General features: G+C 38.9%; 1 protein-coding gene across 1 annotated transcript; it reads left to right on the top strand.

Moving 5' to 3' along the window:
• Nucleotides 1-2,313: 2,313 nt before the first annotated feature.
• On the top strand, nucleotides 2,314-9,174 carry mtx2 (metaxin 2). Its single transcript, XM_033979920.2, has 10 exons — nucleotides 2,314-2,458; nucleotides 3,613-3,660; nucleotides 3,736-3,782; nucleotides 4,792-4,864; nucleotides 4,951-5,027; nucleotides 6,238-6,330; nucleotides 6,738-6,776; nucleotides 6,864-6,989; nucleotides 7,060-7,136; nucleotides 8,996-9,174. Exons 1-10 carry the CDS (start codon nucleotides 2,419-2,421, stop codon nucleotides 9,153-9,155), a joined length of 780 nt encoding a protein of 259 aa, XP_033835811.1. The 5' UTR covers nucleotides 2,314-2,418; the 3' UTR covers nucleotides 9,156-9,174.
• Nucleotides 9,175-18,445: the final 9,271 nt, after the last annotated feature.

Below are 18,445 nucleotides of genomic sequence, written 5' to 3'. Positions count from 1 at the left end.
GTGCGCGCTATTGATTTGGAGGAACGAAAATCCATTGTGCCCTTTAGCCAACAGTGAGCATCTGTGCCATAATAGATCTCTGTCCGCGCTATAATTCACTCGGGCCTGGGGTCGATGGAGAGAAGGAAGGAAGGCAACACCAATACAGCGTTAGATCTGCAGGCTTTATAGAAATGCGACGGTGTAATCTCGCGGGGAACGTTACACGTGATCAGAATAATTCGTAAGGTAATAAACACAGAATTTGATTAAATGCACTAGAGGCGCTATAAGGACACGAGAATGCAAAGCTGAATATGTTAATTTTAGCCTAATTGCTACGGACGTGTAAATCAAACTTAAATTCCAATTTATATGCAATACGTTTTCAAAATTATCTGTTTTACGCACGGTTTACGCACGGGTTGTTTTGCTTTTTCCAAATGCACAGCTAAAAAACACAAAATAATAACTAATAAAATAAACTAACCAATCAAACTACAATATTAGAAATAGCATAACAGTTAAGTTATAGAGTTAAGATACAGAAATTACTTAAAGATAGTTAAAAAACAAAAACAAAAAAAACAAACAAACAAAAAATCACAATACAGTGCAAATAGAGGAAAAAAACCCATAAGAAAATAGAAGGCTAAAACAATATATATGTACAATAAGTGTCTTTGAATTTTACCAGTGATGATTCACATTATATTATAAATTGCATACAATTACTTGGAAAGCAGTGTTCACCAATATGTCAAATACTTACCAGCATAATGGATTTTACGCAGGGGTTATTTTTCTTTTTCCAAACGCACATTGCTGGATTTTAGATGACACCACAACTTTCTATAGGCCAATAATAAATATGGCGGGGCAGTTAAAAATGAATATTGTTAAAATGCAGCTTTTTCTTGTAAAATAGCGAGTTCTAGGGTCTAGTCACGAATACAAATGATCAGGTACAACATTTGTACACTTTGAAATACACTGTTATCAAAACGCAAATCTGCCTCTTATCCCCCATCTGGGAGTATGACATCACCACATCTGAAAACCACCAACAGCAAAAAGAGCTACACGCGCACACACCACCCAAACTAACCCTACTTACCGATGTACTTTACGGACATTTTACGCACGGGTTATTTTTCTTTTTCCAAACGCACAACAAACTCAACGCCACACACACACATTTGTTTTGCTTCTTGTGCGCGTGTGAGAGGGCATGTGCGCGGTGGACGTCGGGGGAAATGAGCGCTGAGAGCAGTAATTGGTGGCTTCCGTGGGAGACGCAGTTCAGACCGGAGCAGCGCTGACAGAGACATATCTATCCCCCCACTGCAGCACCACAACAAGCGCATATATATATGTATGCATTTAGTAAGACACGGCCGACACTGCAGCCACCGCAGTCTGACTTAACGGCGAAAGAGCTTGGCCCGCGATTCGAGATTAGGCTATTAATTAAGAAAAACAAAGCATCAGTTGGGAAAATGTATTTATAAAAGACACAAATCAGGATGTGGTGAATATATAATAACCACACATAAACACAACAGATGCAAATCCATCTTCAGCATCAGCAACACTGGACTGTGAGTTCTGAAAAAACAAGCACGCCATCTGGTGGATGTACATGACAACATTCAGTTCTACATCTGTATTCATGGGTTTTATATTCCTGTTACATACTACATTTTGAGGACTTGTCCCCATTACAAAGATATCATATTTTGTTTTAAATTGTTAATCACTATGGCAACAGACTTACATTTTTTAAAATTATTATTCTGAAACCCATAAAGGGAAATATTAATTTTATTTATGTATTTAACTATGTATTTATTAAAATACGAATGTAATATTATTTATTTATTTATTTATTTATTTATTTATTTATTTATTTATTTATTTATTTATTTATTTATTTATTTATTTATTTATTTATTTATTTATTTATTTATTTATTTATTTATTTATTTATTTATTTATAATCATAGCACAGTGTGTATAGTGAAAAATGTAAATTAAAGAGGATTTTTGTGGTTCTACAGACACTCCAGCAGTCGCATAAATAATGGCCGCTCATAATAACGAGAATCAGTAATACTAATAAATGTAAACATACGGGTCTAGCTAGGCAGGATATCTTGGTGATTTATTGTTTTATTATTCTTTGCCCATGTGTCGTATTTTATGTAAATCGTTTTATGTTGACTTTGTGTGAAACACTCTGGGCATCTTAAATTGTGCTATAGAAATAAAATTGAATCGACCATAGGCGGAACCCAATAGCGTCCGTCTCTATTTTCTTGGGGACACTAATCCGGGACGGACCGCTGGAGTCTGTAGATCAAGCCCTTGCCCTTAAACTTGCCTTGTCTTGTATTGACATTAAATTCTCGTCGTTTGGATCAGTCTTGTGACAGCAGCATGTCTCTGGCTGCTGAGGCTTTCGTGTCGCAGATGGCAGGTAACGTAGGATCACGTTTGGATTTTATGTTTAGGTTTTCTGTCAGCATGTTCAGGGTTATCTACACAAAAACATCCCAAGATTTCCCAGGACGAAGTGTAGTGTTTACTTGCTTTGCCTGACAGCGCCATTATGATCTGTCATCGTAGGTGTAAGCGTTTAACTCAGTGGCTTAATGTGGAACATCTGGAACATTATTATTTACTCATTTCTTCTATATTCTTGGGGCTTTCCGTCTTAAAAGTCATATACGGGCAGTCTCATCAGACAAATATTCAAATTATCTTTCGGACGGATGACAAAATCTATGTTTTACTTCATAAATACAAGCTCGAGTTTGTGTTTATTTTGTTGACATAGCGCAACTAGTCTAACCTTTAGAGCCAAAATGGCGACGTCTTCTTCTCTGAGCTAATTTTCTCATCATGTGTGCGCCCTCTTGTGGATATGAACTACTAAAAAATAAGACCAAAAATTCACTAAGGTAAAAGTTTGTTTGTTTGTTTTTTTCATTTTGAATTTATTTTATTGCATGGAAAAAAATGTAGAAAAACTTGCATCTTTATTGCGAGCGGTAATCAGTACAGGTTTTGTTTTTGTTACAATTTAAAGAGAACTGTATTACAGAAACATTGCATAGTTTGCTGTTGAGTAGGCATGTCAGGTTTATGGCTGTAATGGGGCAGCAACACTCCAAGGTGGATGAAGTACTAAATTTTGTTACTTGAGTAAAAAGTACAGATACAGAGGTAAAACGTTACTCAAGTAAAAGTATCGCATGAAAACATCTGCTTAAGCAAAGTATGTAAGTATCCATTTAAAAAAAAGTACTTTAAGAGTAAAAAGTAAAAGTATTGTTAATCTGTATAAAATGGAGTGATTTAATTAATTATTATTTTGGTTAACAGTAACAATACAATTCAATTTCTTAGCTTTTCTACAGATACTACTCTCAAATGTAGTGAAGTAAAAGTAAAAAGTATCCACTGTTAAAATGTACTTAAGTAAAATACAAATACCTGAAAATTCTACTTAAGTACACCACTTAACCACTCGGACTTTGTTACCTTCCTGGCGACACTAATATAAACGTTTTAGTATAATGCTTTCTATGTTTAACTGGTCATGTGCTTGTGTGTTGTTGGTATGAACAGCTGCTGAGCCGTGGCCTGAGACCGCGACACTGTACCAACCACTCAAGGGTAAGAGCGCCCATCACGATGCAAGATTACATTAGATAGATCAATAATTCTAATTCACTGTTTTTTCTTTCACAGATGAGCAGATTTTACTGTCCGATTGCGCCTCATCGCTTGCAGTTCAGGTGAAGCTCACTATTACTATACTGTCTGAAAATACATCTAGCCACTTTTTATCAATTCAAATTGCATTTCTCTAAAATGTCACATGCAACACTGGCTTGAGAACGCCAAATTTAGTATATAACGTTCTTCTTGTTTTTCCAGTTTTGCTTGAAATTGTCTTAGAATTCTTCACATTTTGAACATATTTTACCAAATCTTGACTCTTAAACATGCAGTATGTAACTTTTCTAGTCAAGAGTCACAATAACACATTCTGAAGCGTAGTTAGCTCCTCCATTCAGATAGATATAAGGCAGTCTCCACCAGTAATCTGACCAGAACTGAACGAGCAGCGAAACGTCTTCACTCATACAACTTTTTGTCTAGACAGATTTGAATTTTTTCTTTTACCACATACATATCCCTGTATGTCACTACAGAGAAATACTGCGATAAGGGATAATATTGAAACTACTTTATCTTGCTTTATTTTAATCTTAATCAGTAGCATAAAGTAAATAATTTTTAAATAAACTGTTTTATTAAAAGCCCAAAACTACAACAAATGACTAACAGAATGAACCAATATTTAGCTAAAGAAGTTATTTCTTCTGCCCTCTACACCTCAAACTTTACAACTAAAATTGCAAAGAAATGATACACGTAATAACTACTGAGCCCCAAAATATATAGTTTCAGCTGTCACATATTGAACGATAAGTCGATATTGTAATTATTGGGACAGGCCTAGAGTCCACCACCTGCTTGTCTCCATGGAGATGTTATTGCTTTGCCTGAAATGTTACACAGTGTGACAGTAAATGTATCCATCCAGTATTTAGTCATTTACAGGTGTTTTATATCTCAAAATTACATTGACAAACATGTATTCTACTGTGAACCAGGTTGCTTTTCCATAGTTCTGATATGTAATTTTGCTTGTCTCCATGGAGATAGAAAATTTAAAACTCTCCATCAGCAAAGTTACATAGTGCTGCTTTTTATCACTTATTTTGCTTTTACACGCAGGCTTACCTCAGGATGTGTGGACTTCCTGTGCAAGTCATTTGTAAAGCCAACGCAGAATTCATGTCTCCTTCTGGTCAGTCACTACATTAAAATAAAATTGTAACAGAAACAAATAAAACATGGCGCACACTTTGCTAATGCCTTTGAATTCTGCTTTAGGAAAGATTCCCTTCATCCATGTTGGAAACCAAGTGGTGTCTGAGCTAGGACCAATAGTGCAATTCACTAAAGCAAAGGTAAGAGTTATACACGGCTCTCCACATTGGTTTGATAATCATTTTTTGTATTTCAAAAGTTCATTTCGATCATTTCCTCAGAAACATACTTGGAGTTGCAGTTTGTTTCATTCACACATGTTATTATTAGTCCGGCTACATCTCCAAAGCTCAAAATGCTCTTTTCTACCCTGTGATGTCACGATGGTGGTAGTTTTCAAGTTAACTGTTACATTTTACCTTTAGTTCAGTAGAGATTTGTGCTTCCATGGCTGAAATCATCCAAATGATTCTAGTGAAAGTGTATGGAGTTTAAAATCACAGTGGAGCACTTCCTTAATTACCATATGACATCACAAGGTTTAGCGGAGTATTTTCTGTTTAAGAGCAGAACACACCCTAAACATGCAGGGTTTGTGTTAAACATGTGTGAATGAAACAAAACACAACTCCAGGTCTGTTTGTGACGAGGAAACGACATGATATAACATAGATCAGAAAATAACATAATATGGGCCCTTGAAATAAATGTGCAAACTTCATAAACATGTTGCCCTTTGATAAATAATTTTAAAATTTTACATTGGTTGTCAAAAAAATAGATACCTAGAAGTACTGATTTTGTTTTTTCAATATCAGGACTAGTATCAGACCACATGGTTATATTAAAGAAAACACTATGATTTTATTTGTATAAAAGGAGTGATTTAATGAGGATTGTGGTATCATGTATGAAGCCTTTTTCTTAGTATCTTGACAGCATTAAAAGATGGTTGACTTCAGGATACTAACAGGTTTTGAATCTCTGGATCTGGAGTCCGTACTCTTTGTCAATTTTTGGTGTTTCGGTTTAAATATTGGCATTTTTAGAAAATTTAGCATTAAATTACACTATTTGGAAAGTGGTAGTGATGGATTAATCTTTGTAAAGGAGATACTGACCTCAGACAGCAAGCAGGTCCAACAATACTACCATGTGCTCATGAATACAGTGCTGCTAACATCTCCAGTTCTCCAGTGTGCTGGAGGAATATAGGTTATCAACTATCACTTCTATGAAACTTCATGTGTTCTGAATGTCTCTTCCTAAATTGTGTGAATATTTGGATCAACACCACAAAACTTCGAGCCAAAGATTTAATCAGGGTTGGTGATGGCCATAAAAATGTGATGGTGCACTTGTATCATGACTAATACTCTAAAAAGTGTTTTGAATCCTTTGTTGTCACAGGGACATTCTCTCAGCGACTCTCTGGATGACGTGCAGAGAGCTGAAATGAAGGCCTACATGGAGCTGGTCAATAACATGCTACTCACTGCAGAGGTACACCACACGTACACCACTCACATACCACACGTACACCGCTCACATACCACACGCACACCGCGCACATACCACACGCACACCGCGCACATACCACACGTACACCGCGCACATACCACACGTACACCGCGCACATACCACACGTACACCACTCATATGCTATGGATCTATGCAGTCATTCATTTTGTTTTTGTTGTTTTTTTTCATGAGGGCCTTGTTAAAATACAAAACAAGAGAGTTTGAGTACATAAAAACTGAAAAAAATGTAGTCCTGGATTTAGATATGGTTTTGCCCTGTTTTTTATTTGTGAAATCCTTATAGTTTTAGTTAAACTAGTGTAAATAACTTGATCTTATTATGTCAGTTGTATGTGTTGCATTTAAACCAGTTCTTATTTGCTTTGCAGTTGTATATTCAGTGGTGTGATGATGCCACAGCTGCAGAGGTACGGAAACTGAAACTAAACTTACTTATTACATATAGTTTAATGTTATATCGATATTACTTCACTTTGGTTGCTCCCGTCTTGTAGATCACCCGTCCCAGGTACAGCAGCCCATACTCGTGGCCCCTCTGTCTCGTCCTGGCCTATCAGAAGCAGTGGGAGGTCCGAAAGAAGATGAATGCCATTGGCTGGGGAGGAAAGTCCTTAGAGCAGGTTAGTAAAATGAAACTTTAAGACAGTGTCATTTAAAGTTCAGTTTAAAGCATCTGACTCGTGCTCTCAGGTATATGAAGATGTGAGCCAGTGCTGCCAGGCTTTGTCTCAGCGACTCGGGACACAACCATATTTTTTCAACAAACAGTATGTACTATTAATATATTATTTTGTATTATATTTTGTTGGAGTTTTTTAGTATTTTCATCCAGTTACAGATGTTTTTACACTCACAGGAAATCCTAATAGCACCAGCTTGTGGTCAAATCAGAATCTAAACAAGATTTAAAGGTCATTTATTATGCAGAATTGACTCGTGAGCTTTTGGCAGACCAGGGTGGTGGTCCCTCTGTATAAGAAGGGGGACTGGAGGGTGTGTTCCAATTACAGGGGCATCACACTCCTCAGCCTTCCCGGTAAGGTCCAGGGTATTGGAGAGGAGAATCTGACCGATAGTTGAACCTCAGATTTAGGAGGAGCAGTGTGGTTTTCGTCCTGGTCGTGGAACACTGGACCAGCTCTATACTCTCCATCGGGTCCTCGAGGGCTCATGGGAGTATGCCCAACCAGTCCACATGTGTTTTGTGGACCTGGAGAAGGCATTCGACCGTGTCCCTCGTGGTGTCCTTTGGGGGGTGCTCTGGGAGTATGGGGTCCGGGGCTCTTTGCTAAGGGCTGTCCAGTCCCTGTATGATCAGAGCAGGAGCTGTGTTCGCATTGCCGGCAGTAAGTCAGACCTGTTCCCGGTGCATGTTGGACTCCGCCAGGGCTGCCCTTTGTCACCGGTTCTGTTCATTATATTTATGGACAGAATTTCTAGCAAGGGGCCGGAGGGAGTCTGGTTTGGGAACCACAGGATTTCATCTCTGCTGTTTGCGGATGATGTTGTCCTGATGGCTTCTTCGAGCCAGGACCTGCAGCAGGGACTGGGGCGGTTTGCAGCTGAGTGTGAAGTGGCTGGGATGAGAATCAGCTCCTCCAAATCCGACGCCATGGTTCTCAACCGGAAAGAGGTGGCTTGCCCTCTCCGGGTGGGTGGTGAGTCTGTGCCTCAAGTGGAGGAGTTCAAGTATCTCGGGGTCTTGTTCACGAGTGAGGGAAGGATGGAGCGTGAGATTGACAGGCGGATCAGTGCAGCATCTGCAGTGATGCGGTCGCTGTATCGGTCCGTTGTGGTAAAGGAGCTGAGTCAAAAGGCTATGTCTCTCGGCTGGCCTGGGAATGCCGGGGGATCCTCCCAGAAGAGCTGGAAGAAGTGTGTGTGAAGAGGGAAGTCTGGGTCTCCCTGGTCAAACTGCTGGAGTTGTATTTTGTTTCATCAACACATATTTGAGTAATCCTTTATTATTAGTCTGTCTGAAACTCAAAATGCTCTGTTCCACCTTGTGATGTCATGTAGTGGTAGTTGTCAAGTTAACTACTACCTTTTACTTTTAGGTCAATACAAATTGGCCATTCCAGGGCTGAAATCATCCAAATGATTCTAGTGAAGGTGTATGGAACAAACACAGTGGAGCACTTCCTGTATAACCACATGACATCGCAAAGTGGAACAGAGTGTTTTCTGTTTGAGAAGAGCTTAGTCTTAATATACAGGGTTTGTTTGTTAAACATGTGTGAATGAAACGAAACACAACTCCAGGTGATGAGGAAACAGCATTATAGCAGAAATCAGAAAATAGCGTAATATGGGCCTTAATAAAAGTACAAAAAAGTTTTTAAAAAAAAGAAAAAAAAAGTATTTAATAATTTGATTTTGTTAATTTTATGCACAATATTAATAGAAGTATTTGAGAGTATTGGGACGATTTGTAGTTTTGGTGCTTCCAAAAAAACTAAATAAAACTAAAAACATTAAATCTCTCCATACCACAAGTCAAAATGCATAGAATGACAAGATTAAATGAAGATTTTGCTACCAGTCATTTTAAGTCAATATTAACGATTTTAATCAATATGTGGTCTTGACACTGTCCTGTAAAAGGCTCCTCCTGTGTCTCTCATAGGCCAACAGAACTGGATGCGTTAGTGTTCGGTCACCTGTTCACCATACTAACCACTAGACTGACCAGCACCGAGCTCGCCGAGAGGGTCAAAAGCTACAGCAACCTCCTGTCCTTCTGCAGGCGCATAGAGCAGACATACTTCGAGGACAAATCCTCCTGAAGTCCCCACAAAGTCCTCCTCAATTCCTCTCCAAGTTCTCCAAATAATCCCCCCGAAGTCCTCCAAAAAGTCCTTATCAAGTCTCCCTCAAGTCCAACTGAAATCCTCACCAAGTCCTCACAAAGTCCTCCTGAAGTCCTTTTCCTCCCACCAAGTCCTCATCATGCCCCTCCCAAAAGTCCTCAAGTCCCCCTAAAAGTCCTCCTGGAATCACCCAAAAAGTCCTTAAGTCCCCAGCAAGTCCTCCAAGAAGTCCTCAAGTGCTCCTGAAATCCCCATCAAGTCCTTCCTCCCAACAAAGAAGTCCTCAAGTCTCCAAAAAGATCTTGTCAAGTCTGTCCCACGTGCTCCTGAAATCCTCACTCCTGGAGTCCCTCATGAAGTCCACAGAAAAACCCAAATCCTCTCCAAAGTCCACCTGAAGTCCCCTAAAAAGTCCTCCCCCAAGTCCTGTCAGATCCATATCCACATTGAAATCATTCCCTCACTGTACATTTTCTGTCCTCACACTTTTATTTAGAGCTTGTAAAATGTTGCACATGGCTTTTCATTTTAAAAGTATAAAATGTACATGAAGTATTTCTTTAGATAGACACATTGACACAGGAGTCTAGTACAGAGCCTGTAGTAATATCAAGATGCTACTATTAGGTTTTGAATGCAGTGGATGGATTAAAACCACAAAAACACACAATTTTAAATGGTATTTTTGTAAGTGTCTGCTAATTTATAATTTTCCCTTAGCCTGGCCAACCAATCTATTCTATTTCTTACCTGGATTAGATTTTTATTTTATTTTATTTTTAATTATTTTAAATTTTTTTTATTTTAATTTTTAGGGAGTAGAAAGACAATCAACTGTGTTTATAAGTGTGCAAATCCAATTTGAATGCAAGCCCTGTTTAGGAAAAAGTGGTTTCATTTTAATAGAAAGAGTCACCAGGTTGGTACGGCCAGGCTAGTTACACAATTATGCAGTGTTTTTTTTTGTTTTTTTTGTTTTTTTACCGTGACACGATTTATATGAAAAGCGATACATAAGTGACCCATAGTACACATATAAGGCTAATATGTAAAGAGCCCAAATCCTCCCTTCTGTATTGGTAAAATGTGATTATGCTATGAAGTGTGTGTGAATGCGAAGTGCCTCCATTAAACTGGACTACAACAGTCTTGGCCTTGTGTCTATTGCTTATATTCTGACTAGGTTTAGCAAAAAGTATACAAGAGCTAACACATATATTTAGTACAAATGTTGGCCACATATAAGTCTAACTGCCATATATCTTAATAAAAAAACAACAGCTATTTTATCCACCTGGTTTGTTCATTAATTTCAAAGGTGTCGATATGTATACATAGATGGAGATGGTGGCACAGCTGTGAGTGCGCTTGCTCATAGACAAACGATCATTGGTTTAATTCCCCGATCATAAGCGTTTCAATGTTCTATGTGTCATATTCTCCAAACCCCAGTGGGACTTTTATGGTCAAATTGAATAAACTTGACAGACATAAGTTAAATATGCTCAAATCAATATCAACCCCCCCCCCCAGTCTCATGTCCGATCTGCCATAACAATGTGTTCTAGTATTTCCTTCTCTCCCTCTCTCCCTCTCTCCCTCTCCTCGTTTGGCTCACTATCATGTCACATGGCTGTCCCTCTGCTCTGACCCTGTGCTGTGGTCTTGAGCGATGACCAGTCCAGTCCATCTCCCTCCTCATTACTCTGGACATGTGCGTCCTTAGACAGGCAGACTAAACAGACCAAGCAGAGCAATGTCCGGTCAAGTCTGTGCCGGTCAGACCTGCAGTGACCCCAGGGCCCCTGGTCAGACATAATGGGCCCAGATGGGATGGTCACTGTGGGGTGAGTGAGGGGTAGTTCAGGATTCACTACAGTCACTGGATTAACGAACAGTGTAAGTGCCAATAAGTTTTAAAATGAAAATATTTATTCTAAGAAACATTGTAGATAACAGATTTCAAAGTGAGACTAAACACTTTAACACTCCAAACCGCATTTCAAATAGAAAGATGAAGATTCCTCATCAAAAACAAAGCTGGAGCTTTATTTCACCTCGTGTCATCTGGTGGTTTTCCAGAATATTTGTTCTGATCATTTCAGTGCTCAAACATACGCAAACCAACACTGATCAGCTACATTTAACCTACAGTGGGGCAAAAAAAAATATTTTGTCAGCCACCAATTGTGCAAGTTGTCCCACTTAAAAAAATGAGAGAGGGCTGTAATTTTCATCATAGGTTCACTTAAACTGTGAGAGACAAAATAAGAAAAAAAAAAAAAAAAAGATTCTAGAAAAATCACATTGTCTGATTTTTAAAAGAATTTATTTGCAAATTATTGTGTAAAATAACAAAAGTTCATCTCAATACTTTGTTATATGCCCTTTGCTGGCACTGACAGAGGTCAAACGTTTTCTGTTCTCTGCAAGGTTTTCACACACTCTTGCTGGTAGTTTGACCCATTCCTCCTGCAGATTTCCTCTAGAACAGTGATGTTTTGGTGCTGTTGCTGGGCAACACAGACTTTCAACTCCCCCCAAAGATTTTCTATGGGTGTTCTTTGGATGCAACATGACAACTTGAGTTTTTACCAAAAAGTTCTATTTTTGTTCCATCTGACCATATGACATTCTCCCAATCCTCTTCTGGATCATCCAAATGCTCTATAGCAAACTTCAGATGGGCCTGGACATGTCCTGTTTTAAGCAGGGGGACACTTCTGGCACTGCAGGATTTGAGTCCCTGGTGGCGTAGTGAGTTACTGATGGTCGCCTTTGTTACTATGGTCCCAGCTCTGTGCAGGTCATTCACTAGGTCCCCCCCGTGTGGTTCTGGGATTTTTACTCAAAACGTTTTTGTGGTCATTGCATGGAGCCCCAGATTGAGGGAGATTATCAATGGTCTTGTATCATTGGTCTTGTATGCTCAGGGGTGGGCAAACTTTTTGACTCCAATAGGTTCTAAAATTTTGCAGAGGGGCTGGACCAGGATATATATATATATATATATATATATATATATATATATATATATATATATATATATATATATATATATATATATATATATATGGGTGTGGGTGTGTGAAAGTGGTCAGACAGGCTAGCAGCAGTTAGCAGCGACAGTAATCCTACGATATTTAAAGGTATATTTCATATTTGATTAAAAAAAAAATAAAAAAAAAATCTGAATGCTGTAGATGATCTACAGAATTCAGATTTTACAGGCTGTGGGTCATAGGTCACGCAAAGACGCGCGCGTGCTTACGTCACACACACGTGCTGTTGTTGTTGTTGCTAAGAGCATCTTTCAAACGCCTCATTGCAAACTTTGCAAACCTGACTGCGCCAAAATCTGCATTTGTGAGCTTTATTCGACGTTTTCTTCGGAAAAGAGACATAACTTTGGGACATTTTCACCCAGACTTCTACTGACCGCTCCCTGACTCAGACTACGAGACTTTTGTGAGGAAAAAACGTGAGGTTTGTGACTTTCCATGTTGACTTAGTCCTTATGGGGTATTATACAGAAAACAACCAATATATCAAAATTACATTTTAACAAAACCCCAGATCATGTTTACAGTGAGTTTATTCAAATTATTAATTAATATTAGCTGCTCTATGCACCCACGTGTCAGGTTGTCAGTCAGGCCGTATCTGTGTGGGATGCATACAATCCTGATCATATTTATTCCATTTTGGGGCATGTGTCTGCGCCACTGTCACCTGGGCCTAGTGGAGCAAAGTGCAGTAGTGTGGAAGTGGTCAGACAGGCTAGCAGCAGTTAGCAGACAGTAATGCTACCATATTTAAAGGTAATATTAGTTTGATTCAAAAAATAAAAAAAAGCGACATGGCTATAGATCAGATTTTACAGGCTGTGGGTCATAGGTCACGCAAAGACGCGTGCGTGCTTACGTCAGCACACACGTGTTGTTGTTGTTGCTAAGCGCATCTTTCAAACGCCTCATTGCAAACTTTGCAAACCTGACTGCGCCAAAATCTGCATTTGTGAGCTTTATTCGACGTTTTCTTCGGAAAAGAGACATAACTTTGGGACATTTTGACCCAGACTTCTACTGACCGCTCCCTGACTCAAACTACAAGACTTTTGTGAGGAAAAAACGTGAGGTTTGTGACTTTCCATGTTCATGTTAGTCCTTATGGGGTATTATACAGAAAACAACCAATATATCAAACTTACATTTTTACAGTACTACATTGTACTACATGTGAACATTTGTGTTTCTTACAATACTCCTTCAGATGTGATTTTGTTTTGCAAATTTTGTGTTCTGTCATTTGAAAATACCAGATTTTGTGCGTTATTCAATATTTTGTCCTTTCAAAAAAAGAACAAAAAAAAATCTATTAACCTTCTGGATTTAACCTTAGACTCCCAGAAGACCATATGTTTTCACCTGCTGCTTTTTGCATTGTTGCCTTTCAGTGGGTGAGAATAAAGTGTTGTACAGGACACTTGAGGTCCACACAGTGTGTCAGATGAAATATGTGTATGTTGAAATAGCGATGCACTCACAAATTGGGTACCTTTGTGCATAAAAGCATTGTAACATGTGTAACATGCCTTCGCTCTACAAATATAGTCGACCTTAAAACATGACAAATTCACTATTAGTTCAGGGTAATACATATGACTTAAATAAATCAATCAAAATACTGTTGATCAAAACCACTGTTGATCTAGTACTGCAGACACTGTTACACACTGAGAGGCCAAGTATTAAAAAAATTAGAAAAACTACCAGTGTATTATTTCAAAACATTCACATGCATTTGGGGTTATTAAAAAAACGTATCTTCTAATATAACATGTGTGCAAAGAGCTGCTTTAAACTGCTGACTTTAAAACATTGTAATAGTAATGAACTTTTGCCATGCACATTCAGCTTTTGGCATAAACTTAAATTTTAGGAACAAACATAAGAAGCATTTTGGTGTCTACAGTTTTATCATTTAGGCTCCTTTTGTTGTCCTCTCTGGGTTTGCTGTGTGTGAGCCCTGTTTGCAGCATCGGTGTCTGACACAAATGTTTCTCTCCACAGATCTGTGTGAGCCAAAGCCCAGCTCTGCTCGGGACGTCCAGACGTCCTGCACACGTCCAGACATCCTGCACAGGTCCAGACCTCCTGCACACGTCCTCACATCTGGAGTTAAGACCTCACACACTCATGGACACGCTCACATACACATCTAAACAAACATGCACATACATACTCACAAACATATACACACGCCCACTCATGCAAACACGCATACTCCCTACTGCTCCTGCTATGGCCTTCCCTGCTACTTCTGCTATGCCCATCTATGCTGTTCCTATTATGCCCCCTTTCTGCTACTCCTGCCATGGCCCTCTCTGCTGCCCGCGCTATGCCCCCTTCTGCTGCTCCTGCTCTGACCCCCCTGCTGCTCCTGATATGCCCCTCCCTGCTACTCCTCCTATGCCCACCTCTTATGTTCCTGATATGCTCCTTTCTGCTACTCCTCCTATGTCCACCTCTTATGTTCCTGATATGCCCCTCCCTGCTACTCCTCCTATGCCCACCTCTTATGTTCCTGATATGCTCCTTTCTGCTACTCCTCCTATGCCCACCTCTTATGTTCCTGATATGCTCCTTCCTGCTACTCCTCCTATGCCCACCTCTTATGTTCCTGATATGCTCCTTTCTGCTACTCCTCCTATGCCCACCTCTTATGTTCCTGATATGCTCCTTTCTGCTACTCCTCCTATGTCCACCTCTTATGTTCCTGATATGCTCCTTCCTGCTACTCCTCCTATGCCCACCTCTTATGTTCCTGATATGCTCCTTTCTGCTACTCCTCCTATGCCCACCTCTACTGCTCCTGCTCTGCCCACCTCTGCTGCTCCTCTTATGCCCACCTCTGTTGCTCCTGCTGTGCCCACCTCCGCTTTTGCTGGTAAGCTCCGCACTCGTCGTAGGTTTCGCTATGTTCCTTACGCTCAGGCACGCTCTGCTGCTCCTGCTTTGCCCACCTCTGCTGCTCCTGCTGTGCCCACCTCTACTGCTTCTGCTTGCAAGCTTTACACTCGTCCTAAGTTTCGCATTGTTCCTTATGCTGAGGCACGTGCTGCTGCTCCTGATATGTACCTCCCTGATCTTCCTGATACACCCACCTCTACTGTTAATCCTCTGAACCCCTATGATTGGTATGCCCCTGCCTGCTCTGTATACGTGGCACTCCGCTGACTTTTTCCTGGCACTCCACTGATCCCAACTGACTATGACATTGTATCATATTGTACATAGGTGTGGGAAAAAAAAGTTTTTTTTAATATGTATATATATTGATTGTTTGCTGTGTGCTGCTTTGCATGTTTCCTCAGAAGGGTCACGTGATGGTGTAGTGACAAGTTTTGTTGGCGGCTTACATGGTTTTGTCAGACAGTAGGAGAAGCATACGCCCCCTACTGTCTGATGCCTTCTCCAGGACTGCATCCCACTGCATTTTGTTTGTCTATTCCTTTCTAATTTGAAGGACTTTGAATGGGGAAAGGTCCTCACCTGGTACTCTGAAAGATATAATATTTAGATTAGAATTGCTTAATTGGTATGACCACAGAGGGTGGTAGCTATAGCTTGAAACCCATGATATGGCTGTTTGTGCTTAGAAAACAAGAACGAGCAGGTCCAAGGAGCATAAATTGTGGCGAATGAGCCTACTTCTTATCACACACAGGATAAAATGCCAAACAGTAGAGGGGGGGGGGGGGCGCTTCAGACTTTTTTTTGCAGTGCCTGACTATTTTTTATGCATATACAATCTAATTTGCGTATGTATATATGTGTAAAAACATATATTTCATATGTTATGTTTGCTGCATCAATAACTTAATAGGACACATTTTCACCCCCACAGGGTGCGTACCCTACTCTGCTGTTTAGTGCCTTGTCCCATGTGTGTGATACGCTCCTTGAACCTGTTTGGTTTTTTATTTTCAAATACAAACAGCCAACAGACAAACAAGATGCTGTAGGATGCTACTGTCTGGCAAAACCATGTAACCATGTGGCAAAACACTCCACTACACCATCACGTGACCCTTCTGAAAATGTCCCTAAAATACATATATACATATAAGTATTAGTTATTATTCTGCAGTTTTGTTGTAAATAGTGTGGTTCTTGTGTTTTAGTGTGAAACAAAAAAACAAACAAAAAAAAAACAAAAAAACCCCTGAAAGAAATAAGAAAAATATGACAGATTTTAAATTTAGTATAGTGCTGTGTGTTTTGCTGTGTTATCGTTCTGTTATTTCTGTTGTAAATAGTATGTAAATAGTGTGGTTCTTGTGTGGTTTTCTGCTCCCCCTCTTCTTGTGTTTGTTCTCACAGAGCTGGTGGTGATGAGGGCTCCTCCTGCAGCAGACCAGACCAAGCTCCCCCAGGCAGAGATGGAGAAAAAAACAAAAAAACAAAAAAAAAGAAAGAAATATAGAAACATAGATTAATTTATAACAAAACTTTAATAACATTCCCTGAAATTCATAAAAAATTTAATCCTATACACATTTTTTAACCAACTGATTGAACCATTTGATACTGACAAATTTAATAAAATATAATAAAATATATCAAATTAATACATTTAAATGTAATGAATATCAAATTAATACATTAAAATAAATACATATCAAAATAATACATTAAAATTAAATATCAAATTAAAATGCTTTATCAAATTAATACATTAAAATAAATACATATCAAAATAATACATTAAAATTAAATATCAAATTAAAATGCTTTATCAAATTAATACATTAAAATAAATACATATCAAAATAATACATTAAAATTAAATATCAAATTAAAATGCTTTTTGCTACCCCCTCTCAAACATGTTCAAAAGAATATGTTCTGATTCACTAACCAAGCTAAAGAGAACAAATAAATTAATCTTTCAATTAAAATTCTTGAAGCTGTTTGTGTGAGTTTTGCCAAATGCCAAATAAATAAAATTACTTAAAATAAAGTTCACAGTTTTTGTCCTTTGTGTTCAATGCACTTTGTTCAGTGGAATATTTCTTGTGAAATATATTGAAAAGTTACAAGCTAATAATACATTAACTTCCATTACCTGGTTTTCCTGATTAAGAATCACTGTTGTATCATTTGTGTACACTGCACATAAGGCCTTTATGTGTGGAGTTTGCATGTTTCTCTGTGTCTTGGTGGGTTTCAATGAGCAACACAATAAACTTTGAGGTGAGAGTTTTCCTTGTGTTCAAAATGATAAGTGACCAATGAGCAACTTTGTTTCATGCATCGCTGAAATAAACAAATCTGTTTGCACAGTAGCCTACTGTCTGGCTCGAGGCACGACGAGGGAGTGGTGTCCAGACCAATATCCTGTTTAAAAATACAGAGGTGTATAGTGTGGATTTGCCAGGTGACTAGTTAAAAGTAATTCCATAGTTTGCACAACACCCTTGAGGTCATCACTCACTACTCTGGCACGTGTCCTGTTTGGTTAGAAGATGGTTAATTTACCAAGGATACACATGTTACATTACCCATAATAATTTTGAAGAAAAAAGGGGCATAAATATATATTGCCTTCGAATATATTTAAGTTTGATTAAATAGGCTAAAATCTAAAACATGGTGAGGTAAATAGGACAAAAAATCTAAAATTTTTGCTATATCAATTTGAATTTTGAATTTGAAACTTGTTTACTTAGCTTTTTTCATCAGTTAATATTTTCCCATAAAATATATAGGCTACATAAATATTTTTTAATTAAAAAAAATATTAAAAAAAAAGATCCTGATTTAAATGTATCCCTTTATTTTGTAGACATAGGCCAATTAGGGTATTTTGGATATGTTTAGAAATTGTTTTTTCTTTAAATTGCCTGGGATACAGAATACACACTTCTCAATACTTCACGAAGAGAAGGCTTGGTCTGACTGCCCCAGAGGAGGAGGAGGCTGTTTGCTCTGGTCAGGCCAGAGGAGGAGGAGGAAGCTTGGTCTTCTCCCTCCTCCTCTGGCCAGGCTAGAGCAAACAGCCTCCTCCTACTCTGGGCCAGCCTGACCAAGCCTCCTCCTCTTAGCCAGCCAAATGTAGCCTTCTTCTTCTCTAGGCCAGTCAGACCATACCTCCACCTCTTCTGGGCCAGCCAGAATGAGCTTCTTCCTCTTGGCCAGCCAGCCAGCCAGACAAAGCCTTGTTCTTTTCTCAACCAGCCAGACCAGTTTTCCTCCTCTGAG

This window comes from Periophthalmus magnuspinnatus, chromosome 15 (genome assembly GCF_009829125.3).
Source record: "Periophthalmus magnuspinnatus isolate fPerMag1 chromosome 15, fPerMag1.2.pri, whole genome shotgun sequence".
NCBI classification, from domain to species: domain Eukaryota; kingdom Metazoa; phylum Chordata; class Actinopteri; order Gobiiformes; family Gobiidae; genus Periophthalmus; species Periophthalmus magnuspinnatus.
Note: the sequence above shows the minus strand (reverse complement) of the source record. Positions and strands in the feature narration are given on the sequence as shown.